The sequence below is a fragment of the Manis pentadactyla genome, chromosome 2, assembly GCF_030020395.1.
Source record: "Manis pentadactyla isolate mManPen7 chromosome 2, mManPen7.hap1, whole genome shotgun sequence".
Classification (NCBI taxonomy): Eukaryota; Metazoa; Chordata; class Mammalia; order Pholidota; family Manidae; genus Manis; species Manis pentadactyla.
In genome coordinates this window covers 53690457-53712822 of record NC_080020.1, presented here as the reverse complement: position 1 = coordinate 53712822, position 22366 = coordinate 53690457, and the positions used below count along the sequence as shown (strand labels likewise).

Sequence of the window (22366 nt, the reverse complement as noted above, 5' to 3'; positions counted from 1 at the left end):
TCTGATGCCCACCCCTCCCCCAACCCTAACCAGCCAATGAGGTTGGCAATTCAAACTCAGCATCTTTTACTACATACAATTAAAAAAAAACCAAACTCAACTTCTTTTATTACACGCAGCTAAAAAAACTTCAAAAGTACTTACAAATATAAGAACAGTTACAGATCTAACAGAAATGAGACTCTACCGTTTGTTGTCAATTCAGATTATATCTGAGACTTTAGATACATAATAGATTTGTCCCCAAAGTGGATTGCTATAAGACAGCTGTAATAAGGAGTTAACTTCAGATATATTACAGCTATGACTGAAAAACAAAGCCAACATGTTAATTTTCTTTGCCATAGTCAGTCAGAATCCTGAGACAAGAGTAAAATCACATCTGTTCTGTAAATAACTTTAGGCATGACTGCTCTTTATTGCCACTAATATGGTAATAAAATTAAGGAAGACATGAAATTTCTTGGAACAAAAATTTGTAAGTTATAAATAACTGAAGAACAGTTGTGGTTTCACAAAAAGGCTTGTTTCACAAAAAGACCTTAGATAACAGTTCACATTCCTGTATATAAATTATAATAAAAATAATCTAGAATTATCAAATACGTTCAGGACAAAAGGAAGATGACATTCCAGTCTGAAATGTGTAACTACAGTATACATTATCTGCAAAATAATTTTTTAAACCACTGAATAGTTAATAAATTTTAATTGAATAATATTACTTAACACTTGTATTTCATTAAAGGATTTTTAAAAATCAAATAGGCCAAATTAAATTATTTAGAGATGTAATTAATAACAACAACAGGCCATTTAAACACAGTATGCCGGGGAAAATATATTCAGTTCACATTAAAAAAAATTTATTTTGATTGAAAGATCTGGCTAAAGGATGTGACAATGTAATCACTGCAGGGGAGTCATATTTTAATGACTGGCTGTAGTGTATTTTCTGTGTTTAAATTTACCTACTATTAAGTTCAAAGCAAGTTTCAAAAGAGAACTTCTTGATAAGAAATGTACAGCACTTCAACACATAATTTCAAATTTTACAAGATCAACTCTAACATGCTTATTGATAACTTAAATGATTCCACGTTGCATACCTGAGGAATTTTCCTTTGGCACATCATCTAGTTCCAACACTTCATAGTCATCACCAGCCCGACCTAAACTTCGTTCATGCCTGGTCATACATGGTTTAAAACTGACATACGCATGTCTTCTTCCGTATCTTCTTCCTGTGATTGTCTGATATCCCCCTGCTGGTTTGGGCCAGGCAGCTTTGCTGGATTCTTGATCCATTGCTGAAAAACAGAGTTAAAAATAAAAGAGGCACAGCAATTATCATTGTTCTGGTGACCATGGTGGGTAATGTTTCAACATGTACGCAATTATTTGCCAAATCATATGCTCCAAACATTAAGTGTACCTTAATAATACTTGAGAAGTACTTGAAAACATACTTGAAAAGTAAACATGAAATACTATGTTAGGAGAGTTATATGGGCTTTTACTCCCAAAATATCTTTTAAGGTTTGGTTCCTTTAAGGTACTTCAGATTTTATTATGTAACCTACCAAAAAAAGATATTTCATTTGCCAAATTATTATACTGTAAAAGCTCACCAAGGATTTGAAAATGATCCCCCAAATTACTAAATAAAGTACTTTATATAGAAGTCCTCAATACACATTTGTTGAGTCAATTGCCAGCACATGATAGGACGGTTGCCATTATATTAAGAGTGTATACATTCTTGTCAAAGGTTAACAGGTAACTTCTTCAAATGGTATCTGTACTATCGTAAGAACAAACTGTACCATCATAAAATATATCCCAAAGATTAGGATCCCATAAAATTCTCTAAAAGAAAACAGTGATTAGCCAAGTCAAACACATGTTACTTCACCATTCAAAACTGTCAATGGTATACATTAGGTAAGATAAGCCATCAACATTTAAACAATCTGAATATTAAGTTTTGATGACTGAGGAATAGGTAAGTGGTAAACAGCATCGTTTACTAAGCTGGACACTATATATATATATACACACATATATATATTTTATATATATATATATATATATGAAGTATAAGTTTGCTTAGTCAATTAGATTTTTACACATACTATGCAGGAATTAAAAATATCTTTTCGCAGTATGTTGAATAGTCAATGAAACTACTGAATGAAACTGTAAATGAAATAGTTACATATTTTTGTTTTATTGCATTAAAATAAGGAATATAATTGCTTCCAAACAGGTAAGATAGATATAATATCAAGTGGCACATTGTTACTTGTCCCCTCAACAACCTAATGAGGTAGATAACAGTATTTTATTTTAAAGATCAAAAAATTACGGTTAAAATTAAACTTTAAGCAATCTGTCCAACGATCCAATAGTATAACTCCAGAAAAAGTGCCTCAACAACACATCCAAACAAGCAGTCTCCAAAGTAGAAAGCACAATAGAAGCCAAAGGTGTGTGGAAAGAAAATGTAAGAATTTCTATTTATACTTATTTTCTTACCAAAAATTAAAAATTAAGCTTTACAAATATTCAATATATGAATCTAACTGGCTTTAAGTTAATTAAGACCACATGTCACATGTGATCACATGTCATGTTGGCACTCAAGATATCTGGAGAGAATATGAAGTCCTCAAGGTAGAGGAATGAACAGGTTACCTTGCTTACCTGCTGGCTCTTTTTCAGTATACTGTGACATATATGGCAGTTTCTGTGTGCCCAGTTCAGTGGAATTACGGATATGATTTAGCTTTTATTCACACAATGGATAAGCTGCAGAAGATTCCTACAAATAAACAATGGTTTATATATTAATAATGTAAGCATAAAAAGCAAAACAAAAAAGTCAAAACCAATAGTTTTCCTCCTCCTAGTGAAGCTCTTCGTCAGCTCTATAACAATACAGAAAAATACAATGTATCTAATAAGTCAATCAAAAAAACATCAAACTATCAAGATAGCTATCTGAAAACACATTTACAGCTCCTCTTTAAAAACCTTGCTGTAAGTATATGTCAACCTTAAGATTGTAAATGGTAACACCACACATATAGTTTATAACTAAGCAAGCAAATATATTAGAAGTGCTGATTGGAGTACAAGATGTAACTATTTGGGAATCTACTATACTGAGCTATCTTTGCTTCTCCATCAAGCAAGGAACTATAGTTCATTTACCCTTGTTACTGTTAAGAAGTTAACAAAAAGAATACAAACTTCATTTTTAAAATGTGTAATTGCTTATGACAATAATTAATGTGTATAAATGATGATATACTTTTTCTTTATTATAGTCAACTGATCATTCAGCTATCTTAATCCCAAATAAGAATATATTCTAAATTAGTAAATCTAAAATTTACTATGTAACAAATATAAAAAGACCCTCCATTTTGCAATAAATGGATTCATATAGATTATGAAAGAAGGTAAGGAGTTGAGACTAATTCATAGCCTGGGCAACAAGACAGAATTGACATTAACTGATGTAGGAAAAATTGTGGAAGAAACAGGCTTGGAGAAAATATGAGTCTGGTTTTGAATGTGCTAACTTTGTGGTATCTATTAGACAATAAAGTAGAAATGTTCAACAGAGAGCCTGGAGTTAACTGGGAATTCTGAGCTGACAATATATTTTGGGAATTACCAATCAGTACATAGATAATGTTCAAAAGGCATGAACTTGGTTGGATGAGACATCTAAGTGTACTTGGAAAAGCAAAGAAGTTCAAAGTCTGATCCCTGAGATGATCCAACATAGAGGCCAGGGAAAAAGAAATTTCAGAAAAACTGACAGACCAGAGAAAAAAATCCAGGAGTGTGGTTGCCAAATGAAGAAAGTGTCTCCAGCAGAACTGACCCACTGTGCCAATGCTGCTAAAAGATAAAGTATGAGGGTCTGCAAAAGCCACTGGATTTAGCAAAAGGGAGGGTGCTGAAGAGCACTGTTCACAAGGGCACCTTTGGTAGAATGGTGGGTATAGAGGCCTGATCAGAATGCTGAGAGGAAAGGAACTGGAATGGGTACAGAAATCATGAAAATCACCCTGTTTCCTAATCATACTTTTCTTTAACATGATTCTGCTTTCTTCTTAAAGATATTCTTTTCTAAGCCCTGCAATATCCTGATCTAAAAGTAGTCTCCTTGTTTTCACGGTTTGCTACCCAGCTACTTCTGGGTCATCTTTTGATTGTCCCTTGTTATGAACCGCATGTTCTTTTTAAATCTTTATTAGAAGATCCTCTAGTACTTGTTACAGGAATTTTATGTGAGAAGGTAAACTGTTGAGCACTTGCACATCTGAAAACATTTTCATCTTTTCTTCAAGTTGGGTACAGTTCAAGATAAAATCATTTTTTTCCAAACTCTGAAAGCATTTTTTAGCATTCCATGATGCTGTATCTTGCTAAACTTTCTCATTCTTTTGTAAGTAAACTCCCTGAAATATTTAGGATTTTCTCTTAATAAATGGTATTCTATAATTTCACAAAGACTCTTAGGGGCAGGCCATTTGTTAATTTCTCCTACACAACCCTGGCTGGCTGTTTTAATTTAGACCTATGTCAGTTTTACTCTAAGATGTTGTTTTTCTTCTTCTTCCGATTTTCTCTATATGTAGCCCATATAAATTGACCCTCTCTCTGTCTTTAAACTTTTCTTTTTTTCACTCTATGGAATAGATTTCATTCACTTTTACTTCGAGCCTTCTAGTATTCTCTTTATTAATCTTTTTAATTTCTTGTACTTTCTTGTTCTCTGCTTCTTTTATTATTATTATTTTCAAAGGCTGTTCTTGTCTTATGAATAAAACATAAACCAGAGCCTCTCTGTTGATACTAATCATCTCTATTTCATCTAAGGTCAGCTAATCAAGTATCTACGACAGTGTAATACCAATCCTATCTTTTACATATAAAAAAGAAAAAAAACAAGCAAGAGAATGAATAATAAGGAATAAAAGACCACAGTTGTGCGTCAAGATTAAAACAATTAACTCTGCAGTTCCAAGCTTATATCTAAAGTGAATTGGGCACGCAGTCTGAGTTTTCTCTAGAGATGTTTCCTTATCTGAATTAATCTCTTGTCCCTGGTACTATTCACCTAATAAACACACATGACCCCTCTCTACTTGGGACAATTATTTACTTCAAATGCCTTTTCACATACTTCTTACTAAAGGTAAAATTTTTAAAAACTGGACAAATATGTTTGTTTTAAGAATTAAAGGGTTAATCCAGAAATTAATTATAATAATTATAATTAATCTAGGTTAATCTAGTAATTCCTAGATCTTATTAACCCAGAAATTGTTACTTTATCATTTTAACTAGGATAGTACCCCAGGAGCTCCTGACAGGCAACAGAAACAACCTTCCAAAGGATACCAAAGGAAAGTACCAAAGAAAAGTATTGGTACAGGAGGTACACCTCCCACAGCAGAATTTAAAGACTGGTGAATTTAAAGACGAAGACCTTGTTTTATTTTTATTTGAATGCACTGTGTCTAATACTTATCTAACATAGTATATATTTAAATAATTGCTGAACAAATGGATGAGTTAATGAATTAACAATTCTGTGCTCCTTTCTCTGATGGAAATGCAGAAATACAAGGAAAAGAGAAGGTTGTGTCAGATATACTTAGATTCAGATTCCAACTCTGATACTTAGGTAAATTAAATGAAAGTTAGTGGTAGTAGAATTAAGAACAATAAGCATCTAAACAGCAGTAAGAAAAAAGACTTAGGCAAACAGCATGAGTGCTCATATACCTAAATGAACACAATACACACTGAAGTTGGTACATACTAGGCCTACATCTTCAATTTTTGTCTTCAGTATAATCACACTTCTCCAATAACACAGCTTGTATAATACTTAAAAGTAACATTATTATTTTTTCAGTGCAGCGTACCCACTTCAGTAATGTCACCTTACACTATCAGAATAATGTGGTAGTTTCAAAATATGTCCACACATTTTTTGATTCTTGTTCCTTCAAAAAGCAGAGCCTAATTTGCTCCCTTTAAGTGTGGGTTGTGCTTGGTGACTTGTTTCTAATGAAGACAATGTGACAGAATTAACAGTATGTGATGTACAAGATTAAGGCATAAAAAGCACTCTGGTGTTCTTCTAGCTCTCTCTCTCTTGGTTCACACTCTGGAAGAAGCCAGCTGCTACATCATGCGATTACTCAAGTAGTCCTATGGAAATGTCCATGCAATGAGTAACTGGCAGTTCCTGTCAAAAGCCAGAAGGAACTGGAGTCTTCTAGCTAAAGCCTTATGAATGAACCACATAGGAAGCAGATCCTTCAGCACCAATCAACCTTCAGAGGACTGCAGTTCCAGCCACATTTGGCCACAACCTTACGAAAGGCCCTGAGCCAAAATCACACAGCCAGGCTGCTCCTGAATTTCTGACTCAGAGAAATTATGAGACAAATGTTCTGAGCTGCTAGGTCTATTGCAGCATAACAAATTATCCTGTAATAGATAACAAATACAAATAACTTAAATTCCATGTACTTGATACCAGATTTTCTTGTATTTCTACTATTACTAGAAAAAAGATTTTCTAATACCATCTCACAAAAGTATATTTTCTCCCCTTAAAAGATCTATTTATTCCCAGCATGGAACGTGCCCTGTTGGGGCTGACAGTCTCAAAATGAATTATTCTGGTCTTTTGATTGTTGGCAATGTCAGAACCGCTGCTTAGTTCCTATACTCTACCTATCGCCTAGTAGATACTTGTTAAATAGCTACTTGATCAGGGACACTTGCCTTTAGAATTTAAATCTGATTTAAATGAAGTTTTCATTTAAATATTTTTTTTTTCATTAAAGACTTTCATTCAAGAAGACTTTCAACTGAAAACTTAGATCTATACCTCTGTGCCCCATTTGCTAAGGAAGAAATAACTCACTTTCTTCTTTTGATATAATTAACATATAACATTAGTTTCAGGTACAACATAATGATTCAGTATATGAAATGATCACCAAAATAAGTCTAGTTAACATCCATCACCATACATAGTTACAAATTATTTTCCTTAGATGAGAACTTGTAAGATCTACTCTTTTAGCAACTTTCAAATATACAAGACAGTATTAACTATTGCCACCACGCTGCGCATTACATCCCAATACACATCTCAAAAGACAGAACTGGAAGTTTGTATCTTTTGACCCCTTTCACCCATTTTGCCCAATCCACCCTCCCACCCACTTCCAGTCACCACCAATTTCTCTGTATCTATAAGCTTTGTGTTTAGATTGTTCATATAAGTGGGATCATTCCGTATTTGTCTTTCTCTGATCTATTTCACTTAGAATAATGCTTTCAAGGTCCATCCATGTCATTGCAAAAGACGAAGATTTCATTCTTATGGCTAAATGATAATTCCACTGTATATACATATGCATACATACACACCCTAATTAATCACTCCCCACTCCAGGAAGATATGATTGTTTTTAGTTTTTTTGGCTTAGAACAACAGAAATTTGTTCTCTCACAATTCTAGAAGCTGAAAGTCTGAAATCAATGTGTTGATAGAGCCATGCTCCCTCCAAAGACTATAGGGAAGAATCTTCCTGTATGTCTTCTAGTTTCTGGTAGATGCTAGCAATCCTTTCATTCCTTGGCTTTATAGCACATCTTTATCCATTCATCTGCTGATGAATACTTAGGTTGTTTCCTTATCATGGCTATTTTAAGTAATGCTGAAATAAACATGGAAGGGGGGTGCATAGATCTTTCTGGGTTAGTGTTTTCATTTTCTAATGCTGCAATAAGCATAGGGTTATATATGTATCTTTCTGAATTAATGATTTGTTTTCTTCAGGTAAATACCCAGAGTGGAATTGCTGGATCATACAGTATTTCTATTTTTAATTTTTTGAGGAACCTCCATACTGTTTTCCACAGTGGCTGTACTATTTAATATTCCTGCACAAGGGTTCCCTTTTCTCCACATCCTCACCAATACTTGTTATTTCTTGTTTTTCCATAATAGCCATTCTGACTGGTGTAAGGTGGTATCTCATTGTGGTTTTGATTTGCATTTCCCTGATGATTAGTGATGTGGAGCATTTTTTTCATGTGTATGTTGTTGACCATCTGTATGTCTCTTTTGGAAAATGTCTATCTGCCCATTTTCTAATCATACTGTTTGCATTTTTTTGTTATTGAGGTATATGAATTTTTTATATATGTGGATATTAACCGATCAGATATACAATTTGTGAATATTTTCTCCCATTCAACAGGCTGCCGAGAAACAATTCACTTTTAAAGTGCCTTTTCTAGAAACAGAAAAGTTACTTGAAAAACAAATACAATTTGATTCTAGTGTTTGAAGGAGTATGTAGGTCTTTCAAGCTCACTCAGTATTTTATATTCTCCCATATCTAGTTTTACATATATGCCTCCAAAATGCCCTAAAAATGTTTCTTAAAGTTCCTTTTTAAAATAAAGTTCTATAGTAATCTAGCCTGCATCTCTCTTTCATAATATAACTTGATCATATAAAATTTTGTTAATAGTCACAGGAATATAAATTCAGAAACATACATTTCATGACAAATGGGTTCATGACAAATGTTATTAGAAAGCTGTTTATATATGTTGAACCCAAATACCTTTAAACTTAGCTTAGTAACATTATCTCATCTTTCCATTCTCAGCTGCCAAGGCAAAATAAATATTCCAAGATATTAAAAAGTACCTATTTTGATTATCAATATAAACTTGCAATTAAATTATTTCTCACACTTACATATTCTTTTAAATCTATTTCTAGATTTTTTTGCATCTTCTACCTACAAGCACAAATGATTGCTTATACACAACTGCAAAATATTCCAGTAGATCTGGCTAGTATACACATGATGAATAACAACTGAGATGATAGTATTTCTATATATCACTGTAAACAGCTGGGTATATTACTAAAACTAATTGCAATAAATCAGTAATTTACTACCAACCAGTAGACTTAGAAATTACAGGCTGCTACACAAGAAAACTTTCAGGATGTGACTACAAAATTATGCAAATGAACAACTGCAGAAATAGTAACAATACCTAGGACTATACCAGAGAGAAATTTAAAAATGGACAACTATTAAACTTCTGAGATGAATAAGTCAAGTATAAAAATCAAATGAATAATCATATCTGACTTAATTGTTTATAGTTGATGCGTGATCAAAACCGAAAGTTTCTGTGATATGACTGCCCTTGCACTGTTCACCATGTAAGAACTTATTCACTATGTAAGAACTTGTTCACCATGTAAGAACTTGTTCGTTATGCTTCAGAAGATTGGAGACTGTTGAGAATTAGGCTTGGGGTTGACTAATGATTGTGCATTGAGACCCCTATACAGAATTTTATTGTTGTTAACAACCATTTGATCAATAAACATGAGAGATGCCCTCTCAAAAAATAAAAATAAATAAATAAAAACTTCTGAGATGAAATGGGTTTGCAATTCCTAGTAACACCAACAGGAAATCTGACAGAAGGGTAAGCTTGCTTAAATACTACTAATTTCTGAAAACTTTCTGTAAATTATTGTAGAAGAGGAACAAACTCAGCATTCATATACTGAAATTACAATGAAAAATAACTCAAACATAATACATATGTAGTCAGAACAGATCTTTAGATGATCCAAAAATTTTACATTTAAATAGTTTAAAAACTGTATTCTAATTCCTTTATTTCACCAAATATTAATAAAGTGTTATTCTGTTAAAAAAAAGCATTACAAAAATACTTTTTTTTGAAAGACTACAGAGAGAAACTGTGAAGATAGAACTGAATGAGAATATACCCAAAACATTAGAGGAATAAAGATTTTCTATGCTTTACTCAAAGTATAATTGGCTAAGGGGGAAAAAAGGTTAAAGATGAGTCAAATACAAATTGAGATGAAAGACTAAAATATCAAACCATTAAAAAAAAACACTTAAGACTATTCCTCAAATTTACCTCTTATTTAGATAGGAAGATCTCTGACTCAGAGGTGGCACAATTAAGAACTGTCCAACCCATCCTCCTTTCAGATGGATAAATCCTATTAGTTCTGAATCAAGCAGCAGCAGAGATTTATTTACATGTCAATGAGCCAGAAAAAGAGGAAAATAGAAAACTCAAAGTCATATACACTAAAATGTGGCAAATTTCATTTGATGATAAAAATCGGAAAATTTGCTCAGAATAAATTAATGTTATCTGTGATATTTTGACAGATGTGTGCTAACTATATTTTAAAAAAAGAACATACTTGAGTGGGAGTTGGGTAGATAAGGAGGGCAAAATATTGAGGCAACATGATATGTATATGGGGGTTCCTTGTAATCTACAGAAATTTTAAGTTTTCATGATGAAAACTAAAATTTAAAGTTATTTTCCATTTCTCTACAACCATTTGTTGAAGAATTGCTTACACAAAATAAAGCACAAAACTCTTAAGCATATAGGCCAGTGAATTTTTACATATGTACACATCTGAGTAACTACCACCTAGATCAAGATATAAAACATTACCATCACTTCAGAAGGCTTCCTTGTCTATTCCAAGTCATTCTCTTCTCAACCAACATGCAACCACTTTCCTGACTTCTATTACCCCAGATTAGCTTTTCCTGTTGAAACTTCATACAAATAGAATGATTCAGTATGAACTCTTTTGAGTCTGTTTACTTTTGCTCAATACAGTGTTTCTGGGATTTGTTCACATTGCTATAAACATCCTTATACATGCTTTTGCACCTTTCCTGGGTGCATCTGATCTGGAATTACTGAGTCACGGCATAGGGTTACATTTATCTAGAACAGGTAACGGCCAGTTTTCCAGAATGATTGAAACATTTTACATTCCCACCAGCAATATATGAGAGTATCAGTTGTTTTATATCCTTGACAACACTTGATACTGTCAACCTTTAATTTCAGCCATTCTGGTTAGGGCTGTGATGGTGCTTCATTATGATATGTCTGATGAGTAATACCTATGCATATTAGCTCTCTGGACATCTTTTGTGAAGAACTTGCTCACTTTTTTCATTTTTTAAAAAACTAGACTGCTTGCCTTTTCCTTTATGATTTGTAAGAGAGTTACTTACATTTTCTGGATGCAAGTCCTTCACCAGATTTATTTATTGCAAATATATTCTTGCTGTCTGTGGCTCACCTTTTCCCTTTCTTAGTGTCTTCAGGAATAGAAATTCTTTATTTTATGTAGCCTAATTAATCAATTTTATGCCCATTTAAGAAATTTTTGCCTATTGCAAAGTGATGAAGATATTTTCCTAGGTTTTCTACTTGAAGCTTCATCATTTCAACTTCTACATTCAGGTTTATAATCCAAGATAAATGAACTTCTGAATACAGTATCAGGTAAAAGTCAAGGCACATTTCTTTCTATTTGGATATCCAGTTTACCTAACAGAAATATTAAAAACAGATGCTTTCTCTTCTTAACTTCAGTGAAGCTTTTTTGTAAACCAAGAAACCACATATGTGAAGGTCTATTTCTGGACACACATATTCTTCCATTGGTCTTTTTGTCTACCTTGTTCTAATAAGAACATGGTCTTAATTACTATAACTTCAAAGCAAATCTTTACACGTGAGACATTTACATTTTGATGTAAATTTTGGAATCCATTTGACCAAAAGAAAAATTCTGGGTCTTGAGACTGTATTGAACCTATAGCTCAACTTGGGGAAAACTGACATTTTAACGAAATTGAGTTTTTCTACTACATAAAGATGGAATATGTCTCCATTTAAGTATTTTAGAAATGTCTGTAGCACTATTTTATAATTTTTAGTATAGAGTTTTCTTAGATTTTGTAGTTATCTTACAAAGTATTTTGATACTACTATAAATGTACTTTTCTAATGTTATTTTATACTTTCTTGGTTGCTAGTACACAACTTATAATTGGCCTTATATCCAGTCATCTTTCTAAGTGCGCTTACTCTAATAGCTTGCAAATAAACACATTTTTTTTCTTTTCCATTTTTATAATTATTTTGTTTGCCTGGAAGCACTAATTAGGATTCCAATATAACATTTCCTAGAGGTAGAGATACTGGGCATGAAATAAGGTTTTTCATGGAGTAGGATGCTAACTGTAGGTTTTTTGTTCATACTCCAAAAAATTATGGATGTTTCCTTCTACTCCCAGTTTGATGAGGCCTTTTAAACAAAAAGCTGTTGAATGATATCAAGTTATTTCTCTGTATCTAAAGAGATGGTCCTATGGTTTCTCTACACTGTTCTACTGTTCTGTTAAAGAAATGGATTATATTAATTTTAAAACATTAAACCAACCTTGCATTCCTGGAACATATCTATATTACCCTCTTTACATACCACTGTTTTACTTCTCTATAGTCATGAGAGAGATCAGATTTTGCTAAAATCAAAAATATTCTCAGACATGTTTCCCTTTTCTTCTTAGAAGAGTCTGTGTAAACCTGGTGTTCTCTCTTAAATGTTTGAAAGATTTACCAGTGAATCCATCTGGGCCTAGGTTTTACTTTGTGAAGAAGTTTTTGATAAATTCCATTTGGTCACTGGACAACTCATATTTTCCTTTCTTTACATGTCAGTTTTGATAAGTTGTTTTTCAATTATAACTTTTAATTCCAGTTATTGAATGCGTTAATATGAAGTTATTTATGATTTCCTTTTGTTGGTAATTTAAATCTATAGTCTGTAGGGATGCCTCTTTTTTCATTCCTGGTATTGGTAATTTGTACTTTCTTCCATTTTTTCCTTGATCAGTCCATTAAAAATATAATATTTTTAAAAATTCTTCTCAACAAACTAAAACTCTTCTACTTCCAGATTTACTATATTTTCTTTATTTACTACTTCAACTTATAGATTTACTGTATTTTCTTCCTTATACTTTCCCTGGGTTTGACTTATTGCTAGCTTCAGTTGCAAGACTACTGATTTTCTACCTTTCTTCTTTACTAATATATGCACATAAAGCTATACAGTTCTCTCAAAACACTGCTTCAGTTGCATTTCACAAGTTTTGATGTAATATTTTTGTTGTTTTTCAGATCAAAGTATTTTCTAACTTTCAGCATGACTGTTTTTGGTTTGTGGACTATTTAGAAATGTATTAATTTCCAAACACTTGGAGCCTTTCTAGTTATCTTCTGTTACTCAGTAGTACTGAGAGAGTCTATGAACAAGTAGGTTAGATGAGAGTATAGAATTTCAGAGAACTATAGAAACAGAATGTTGGCACCCATTCACAGGCTCTTGTCCATGGATCTTCTTGGCTGCTAAAATGATTGGAAACAGGTTACATAACTAAGGGGGCCATCTTTCTCTGATGCAAGGAAATAACAGCCAAAAAGATTAAGACTGCAAAAATCCTACCTGAAACCTTCACCCCTACAGGAAAAAAAAAAGGCTTAGATAACTAGGAAGGCAGCAATCACTGCCCTCTATTCTGGCTAGAAGTAAAAAAAAGACTTTACTTCTATAGTAGAGTTAGGAAACAGATCAAGGATTTCAAGAGATGAAAATGCAAATGAAGGAATTGAAAATCCATTGAAAAGATGAAGAATGTGTTTTATGGGCTCCTCAAAGGACTACTTAAGGAAAATATAAATAAGCTACAAGACAGGTCATGAGAAATTACCCAAATTGAAATACAGTGAGTTAAAAAAAAAAGGGGGGGGGGTAAGAAAAAGAACAGAACAGAGCCTCCAAAAATTATGGTATTGTTATCAATTGAACTACCATGTATATAATTGGAATCCTACAAGGAGAAGAGAGTAAACAGTGCAAAAGAAAAATTAGAAGAGAAAATGCTGTGAAATTTCTAAACATGATTTAAGTAATCAAACCATAAATCTCAGAATCTTGGCAACCATCCATAAAAAATAGGATAAACACAAAACACACCCTTCTAAGACGAATCATATTTAACTTATTATCAAAACACAATGAAGGAAACATTTTTGATGCAGACAGAGGAATGAAGTAAGAATTACAACTGACTTGTCAGAAACTATGCAAGCAAAAGACAATATGACATCCTTAAGATAATGTTAGAAAAACACTATGAACAAATAATTCTATACTGGGCAAAATATCTTAACAAAAAAAAGTACTTTCAAAAACAAAGTACTTTCAAGCCAATCCAAGAGACTGTTACCTGTAAGAAATGTAAAATGAATTTCTTCAGACAGAAAGAATACAAGGACAGACACTTGATTCCACAAAAAAAAATGCAGAACTCTGAAAATTACTAAAATAAAGGTAAATGTAAAATATATACTTTTTCTTATTTTTAACTACTTCAAAACAACAAAGCACTGTCGAGACAACTTTCTCAGATGATGGAAATGTTCTATGTCTTACACTGTTCAATATGAAAGCTAAAAGCTACATGTGGCTACTAAGCCCTTGAAAAATGTTCAACAGAAGAAATTAACTTGAACTTAATTTAATGCTGACTACTCTAAATTCAAAGTTAAACAGTCACACTGGCTAGTGACTAACATACTGAACAATGCAGGTCAAAAAAAAACACAGTAGCAAGTATTATGAATTTATGGCATATGTAAAAGTAAGATATGTGGCAATAATACCATAAGATAGCAAGGAGAAATTGGAAATACACTGCTGTAGATCTCTGACACTATATAAAAAGTGGCATAACACTGCCTGAATATAAACTAGAATTAAATATATGTAATATAGATCACAGAAAAACCAGTATTATTTTGTTTTAAGGAGGCAAAATAAGCATAAGTAGTGAGCCCATAAGGAAGATAAAATGGAATAAAAAATAGAGAATCTAAAGTAGATATGTTGTTAAATAGGGAACAAATACTGAGTTAACAGATTTAAATCCAATCACATCAAATAATTACATTACACATAAATGGCCAAAATTACCTAATTAGAAAATCAGACTGTCAGGATGGATTAAATAACTGGGTTTTCTATAGCAAACCCACTTTAAATATAAAGGTATAGATTAAAAGTACAACGATATATCATGAAAACTCTAATCAAAAGAAAGGTGGAGTGGTGATACTAATGTCAGATAAAGTAAACTGCAGTAGGAATATTCCCAGAGATAAAGAGGGATATTATACAACGAACAAGGGGTCAGTTCACCAGGAAGACATAACAATCCTAAATATTATGCACCTAATAACATAAGTTCAAAATACACAAAGCAAAAATTTTTAGAAAAGAAATAGACAAACTCCTAATAATACTCGGGAGATTTCAATTCCTCTCATAGTGATCAACAAAACAAGTAGACAAAAACCTAAGGAAACAGAAAACTTAAGTATCTCAATTGACTTAACAATTACAGAATATTTAATATAAAATAGAATTTAAAATAAAATAGAACTTAATATAGAATACAGAATTTATAGAATAGTCTACCCCAAAGCAGAATACACATTATTTTGAAGTATATATGGACCATTTACCAAGATAGACTGTATTCTTGGCCATTAAAAAAAAAAAAAAAGAACTCACAAGAAATTATATAAAATATGTAATCTGCAACAAAATTAAACAGAAATCAATTACAGAGACAGGAAAAATCACCAAATACATGGAAATTAAACAACATACTTCTAAATAACTCATAGGTCAAAGTGAAAGGTATGTAAGAACTTAGAAAATACATAACAAAATCTGTGGGACACCGAAAGTAATTCTTAGAGGGAAAAGGTCTCAAATCAGTGGCCTAAGCTTGTATCTTAAGAAATCAAAATAGAGTGGACTTAAATCTAAAGCATACAAAAATACCTGTACAGTTCAAACCCACACTGCTTAAGGGTCAACTGCAGAAAGATCAGAAATGAATGAAATCAACCCCCTCTTCACCTCCATAAAGGCAGTAAAATATAAAGCTGGCTCTTTGGGAAAATGAGTAAAATCAGTAAACCTGGAAACTAACTGGACAAAATAGAGGACACCTTGCCAATAACAGGAATGAAAAAAAGACATCACTACAGATACTACAGAGATAATAAAGAAACAAGTTTCTTTATGGCAATGAATAGATGAAATAAGACAAATTCCTTGAAAGACACAAACTACTTAAGTTCATATAGTAAGTGAAAGTGAATCCTACAAAGACTGAATGCTTCCAAGAAGAAATATATAACCGTAACCATCCTATCTCAATTAAACGTAACTGAATTTATCCTTTAAAACTTTTCAACAAAGAAAAAGCTAGACCCAGATGGGTTAGCTTGCAAATTCTAACAAACATTTATCAAACTAATACTAATCCTATCCAAATTTTTTTCAGAAAGTGTAAGAAAAAATTACCACTGTCAACTCTATGAGGTCAGAATTATCTGATACAAAAAAATTAAATGAAAAAAACATCCTTCCTGAACACAGGTACAAAAAAAGTTCTCAACAAAATATTAGCAAATCTAATCCACCAATTTATGAAAATGATACATTACAACCAAGTGAGGTATACCTAAAGAAGGCAACACTGATTCAACATTTAAAAATAAATCAATGTAATTCATCTTATTAATAGACCAAAGAAAATAAACTATATGATCACCTCAATAAATAGTGAGAAACACTTGACCAAACTCAGTGTCTACTCCATAAAAACTTAGTGAATTTGATAAAAAGCCTATTATACCTAATAACAATTAATAATGAAATGACTGAAACCTTTCCTCCTAACACTGGGAACAAGACAAGGATATCTGCTCTTACCACTCCTATTCAACGTTATACTGGAAGTCCTAGTCAGTGCTATAAGGAAAAAAGGCAGGGGGTGTACATACAAATTGAAAAGAAAAGAAATAGAACTGTTCTATATTTGCAAATGATATAATTATTTACATAGGAAAACCACATTATCTACAATAAAAAGTACTATGTGAGTTTAGCAAGCTTGCTGGATTCAAGGTCAGTATATAAAACCAACTCTATTTCTACATACTGTCCATGAACAATTGGAAATGGAAACTTAAGAAAATTATCATATACAATAGTATCAGAAATGAAATACTTAGACATGAATCTAACAAAATATGAGCAATAACAACTGAAACTACAAAATGGTGATGAAAAGAAATCAAAGATCTAAATAAATGGAGATATCCTGTGCTCATTTATTTGAAGACTCAATATTAAGGTGTCAGTTCTTCCCAAAATTACTGATATCTTCAATACAATCTTAATGAACATCTCTGCAGTACCTTTTGTAGAAACCAATCAATCACCTCTAAAAAATGTTATGGAACAGCAAAGGAACTAGAATATCCAGAATGATTTTGAGAAAAGAATAAAAGAGGACTCATACTAGCTGGATTCAAGATTTATTATAAGGCTACAATAATCCTGACAATATGGTAAAGGGTAAACTAGATACAGAGATGGAGGTATAGTACAGAAATAGACTCACATATAGAGTCAGCTGATTTTTGATTAAGTCAATTCAATCGGGGAAAGCAAAATGTTCCCAGTAAAAGGTGCCAGAACTGGGAAAATAAACTCTGACTCTTTAATCTCATACCTTATAAAGAATTAACTCAAAATGGATGATACATCTTGACATAAAACACTATTGTGTTGACATAAAATACTAGGATTATAAAACTAGTAGAAGAAAAGAAGTAATTTGCACAACTTTGCATTGAGCAAACCTAGAACACAGAAACACAAATCACTGAAGAAAAAAACTGACAAACTAAATTTAATCAAAATCAAAAGTTTCTCTATTTCAAAAAGTTAGGAAAAAGTAAAGGTAAACTTGAGGCGTGCGTGTGTGTGTGTATGAAAGGACTTTGTAAGAAAAATATAAAGAATTCTTACAATTCCGTAACACAAGCAACCCAATGTTTAAAAATTGGCAAAAGTTCAACTACATGTATTGTGGTAAGCATTTAGAAATATAAACAATTGTCAAATCACTATGTTGTATGCCTGAAATACATGTCAATATAATACTGTGTATCAATTATAAATCAGTAAAAAAAGCGTGAAATTTTGAACAGATATTTCCCAAAGGAAGACATACAGATATATAACCTATAAGCACATGAGCAAATTCTCAGCATCATCAATCATCATATAAATGCATGGTAAAATTACAGTATAATACTACTACATACCCACAAGTGGGGCTAAAATTAAAGACTGAAATAACTAAGTGTTGATGAAAATGTACAGCAACTGGAACTGTAACATAGTAAGCAGTTTGGCAAGTTCTTACAATTACATATTCACTTATCATACAACCCAACAAATCCACTTCTAGGTATCACCCAAGAGAAATGAAAACACATGTTTATACAAACACTCATGAATGAATATTCATAACAGCTTTATTAGGAACAGCCCCAGACGGTAATCAACCCAATCTCCATAAATAGGTGAAATGGTCAACAAATTGTGGTAAACCAATAAGTACAAGGGACTACCATTCAGCAATAAAAATCATGAACACAAAATACATAAACGATCCTCACAACACCATGCTGAGAGAAAAAAACACCAGATGCAAAAGAGTACATATTCTATGATTCCATTTATATGAAATTTGTTAACAAATGAAACCAATTTATAGAGAGAAAGAGAAGACAAATGTTTCCTGGGGCTGAGGGTGAAAATATGACTTACTGCAAAAGGGCAGAAAGTAACTTTTAGGGATGATAGAAATATTCTGTATCCTGACTGTGGTAGTAGTGACATGGGTGTACACATTATCAAAACACTGAGCTGTACATTTTAAATATACAGATTTTATTGCATGTAAATTATCCTTTAAAAAGCTGATTCTTTAAAAAGGAGCTCTTTGGGGAAAATACTAACCAGGAATTACTGGGGCTGCCCTTATATAACAACTCAAAAGATGTCAAAAACATGAAAAAAATTCAATACCCATTTCTGGCTTTTAAAAATGTCATCAGATCTGAAAAACAATAAGATCACGTTGGAAAGCTAAGAATAGGAAAAATATTTTAACTTAATATTCTCTATCAGAAAGCTTCAGCACACACAATTGATGCTAAAACATCAGAAGCAATATGTTTAAAGTCAAAAACACCATCAACTTTTTAACTATCAGTGTTGTTATTCAACATTATATCGGCAGTATAATAGCCAAAGCAGTGAGGAACACACATTAAGCTATAAAAATTGGAAAGAAAGCCACAAAACTGTATTCTTAATCAACTCAAAAGTGATGAATTCACGATAAAGAGAAAAAAATTCAAAAGCTTCCCTATACCGAAAAAAAAAGAGAAAATGTTACTGGAAGTTTCCATCCACCAGAGCAATCAAAATCATAAAACTAGAATACTAAGAAGGAATGTTATATATATGGAAAAAAACACATAAACCTTTACCTAAGAATATAAAACAAGATATGAGTGAAATGAGACATACTATACATACATACTGAAGGGAAAGACTTCAATATCATAAAAGTCAGTTCACTCCAAAGTAATCTAAAATTTCAATGTAACATCATTCAAAAACCTAAGGATTTTAAAATTTAATTTACATGTTGAGTCTAAAGTTCATCTGGGGAAGAAATGCCTAAGAAAGCAGTCAAGAATAATTTCAGAAAGAATACTAATGAGGGAGAAATGTTATCATACCCTTTAACTCAACAATTCCATTTCTAGGAATCCATGCTCCAGAAATAATCACATACACATATAGACAGAGGAAGTTTCCTGAACAGGATGAAGGTACGACTAGAAGGGGAAGTGGAAATTGCATTTTTAACTTACATTCTTCTATATTGTTTGAATTTTTTAGTTTGTAATTAAAAGCTAATCAACAAAAAACTGGCTTCAAATAAAGCATACTTGTGGTAGCAAAGAGAAACTAGTTAAATGTCTTTTCATAAGGGAATCGTTAAATTGTATCCCATTCAAACTAATGAAATGACACTTAACTTTTAAAACTATTAAGTAGACCTATATATAACAAGTACAGATGTCCAAGATATGTAAGTGAATAACGCAAGTGATAGACCAATGTTTGGTATTCTTCCTCACACACACACAAAGTTTACATGTATGTATGTGTTTAAAAGTGCAGTTAGAAAAATGCAGTGAGAATGGGGATAAAAAATGTTCACATTTTACCTAACAGTCTTTTTTCCTATATTGTTGAATTTTAGATCAAGCTTGCATGTCTGTACTTAATTTTTAAAAATTAGTTATTTCATATAAAAATGACATGAATTCCAGAAGACGAGAAACCTGAAAAAGTTTAAACGTGTTATCTTAATGTTTTACTTACATGGTTACATACTCTTCAAATGTGTAGTCTTCAGCAGACATTTAACTGACCAAATAATTCATGCGTAACATTATATTGTCTTTAAAAGAATCGTAAACTTCACAAAACCAGTACACTCAAAGCAAAAAAAATATATGCCTGAAGAGGTTAAGTCTTACAGATTAAAATTTTCCTTCCTGCAAAAGACTATTTACCTCCTCCCCTTTTCTTCAACTTGGTGTGAGCGACTTTCAACTCACCATTTTGAACGTGCGCAAAATGATTAACAAGCAGTAATCTTAGGGGGGGGCAAAATTGAAGGGGCATCTACCGGAGGCGTGCTCTGACATCGCTAAAAGGGGGAAGCAGTGATGAAGAGTGGTGATACCGGGAGAACGACTGCTGTGGTCTGTACAAGGTGTCTACGTGCCCGAGCCTCGGCGACAATCGGGGAAAATGCAAACACAGCTAGGAGAGCGACGGCCACGGAAGGTTTTCCGGGGCAGGGCTGCAGGCCTGTGGCCTAAGACGGACCGGCTCCGTGTGGGGGGACTGGAAGCGTGCAGAGAAGGCGGGTGAGAGTGCTGACGGGGGGCACACACGTATACAGTCGCGAGCGTGGGGAGAGAGGCAGCGGGGTCCTTGGCCACGGCACCAAGGACAGCTGAGAAGGCGGCCGGAAGACGGGTCGGTGGAGACCCCCGATACCATCGACGCCATCGGCTGGGGACAGCGGGCGCGGAGGCCGAGGACTCGAGCACCAGGTCCGGGCTGGACAGGGCCCAGGAGGCGAAAAAGGCCTCTTCCAGCCATCAACCCCACCCACCATGGCCGGCGCAGCGGGCCGGGGACAGGCCCCGCTTCTTCTTGAGAGAAATTAGGAGATGGAGGAGGTGAAGGCAGCAATTTCCTCGCCCCGACCCTAAATTCCTCACAAGAGAATAAGCCAGATTTTAAAAAAAAAAATCCCCTCACCGAACTGTGCAGCGGCTCCGGCGCGAGAACAGCGCTCGATCCTCCACCCGCCACCACCGCCTTCTTCTCCGCCTCCGACTCCTCCCCCGCCGAACACGTAGAGGCCGGCGGCAGCGGCGACGGAAGCACAAGCTGCGGCGGCGGCGCGCCCCGCCCCTTGCGCCACGGTGGAGACCGAGGAGGAGGGCGCGCCAGCCCCACCCCTAAATAGTGGCCACCAGTAAGCTTAAAAGGCCTCTGCGGGAAAAATCCACATATCCAATCGGAACCTGAGGAGTGGGCTCACGTCAATGGTTGGGACGTGGCAGAAAAAGGGAAAAATACTCGGGCTGTCTCTACTCCCCGGTCCCCTTTCCTCGCTCTGGGAGCCTTCACCGATTGGCCGGAGGAGGACGGAGCCACGCTCCGCCCCTGCCCCAGTCTGGGCCCGCCCCCTTTCCCTGCAGCACGGCGACGCCTGGGGAGGGGCGGGGCGCCGTGCTGGGGCTGGCATAACAGGGCCTTTTGTGGTTTGGGCTGGGAGAAAAGGGCGGAGTCTCAGAGAAAGGGAAGCGGGCGAGAGCGGATGGACACTGGCGCAGCTAGGCTCTTCCAGAGATTCCAACAGCAGCAACCATAATGGAGGAACTAAAATAAATCGTAATTCGACTAGAAATCTGACTAAAAAGGTTAAGATCTCCTGGCCTAAAGTTCAACCTGTTGCAGGTCAGATATGGGTGGGACAAGATAAATCAGCCGACGGAGGCGGGGCACCTCTGCCCAGCGTCACTGTGTGCACTATATAGTGCCTTCTCCCCTTCCAGCCTCAGTCAGACTCTTGTCACCTTTTCTCTGATTCTTTTGGGGAGGCGGCTGGTTGTAAGGGAGGCCTGCGTTTCTCCTGTATATAGCCTGACCAGAGCCTTCCAATTCGCATCTTGGGGTTGATCTGTTGTCAAGCCGGGAGGTAACAGCTCCCTTCGCATGCAACCAAAATAAATACAACAGCTGTAGTGCCTGGACACCTTGCTTAATTTAAACCCGCGAGTAATTTAGTTAATCATGTCAGTGATGCTA

At 34.2% G+C, this 22366-nt stretch overlaps 1 protein-coding gene across 2 annotated transcripts in view; it reads right to left on the bottom strand.

The window, feature by feature from the left end:
- Positions 1 to 21466, bottom strand: part of PJA2 (praja ring finger ubiquitin ligase 2) — a 64819-nt gene extending 43353 nt beyond the window's left edge. For both annotated transcript variants that reach the window (XM_036886818.2, XM_057492752.1), the window contains exons 1-3: positions 21311 to 21466; positions 2707 to 2824; positions 1110 to 1310 (exon numbers count right to left, since the gene is read on the bottom strand). In XM_036886818.2, the coding sequence (XP_036742713.2) occupies positions 1110 to 1310; positions 2707 to 2737 (232 nt within the window). In that variant the 5' untranslated portion in view covers positions 2738 to 2824; positions 21311 to 21466. The remainder of the gene's footprint in view (positions 1 to 1109; positions 1311 to 2706; positions 2825 to 21310) is intronic.
- Between the last annotated feature and the right edge of the window lie 900 nt (positions 21467 to 22366).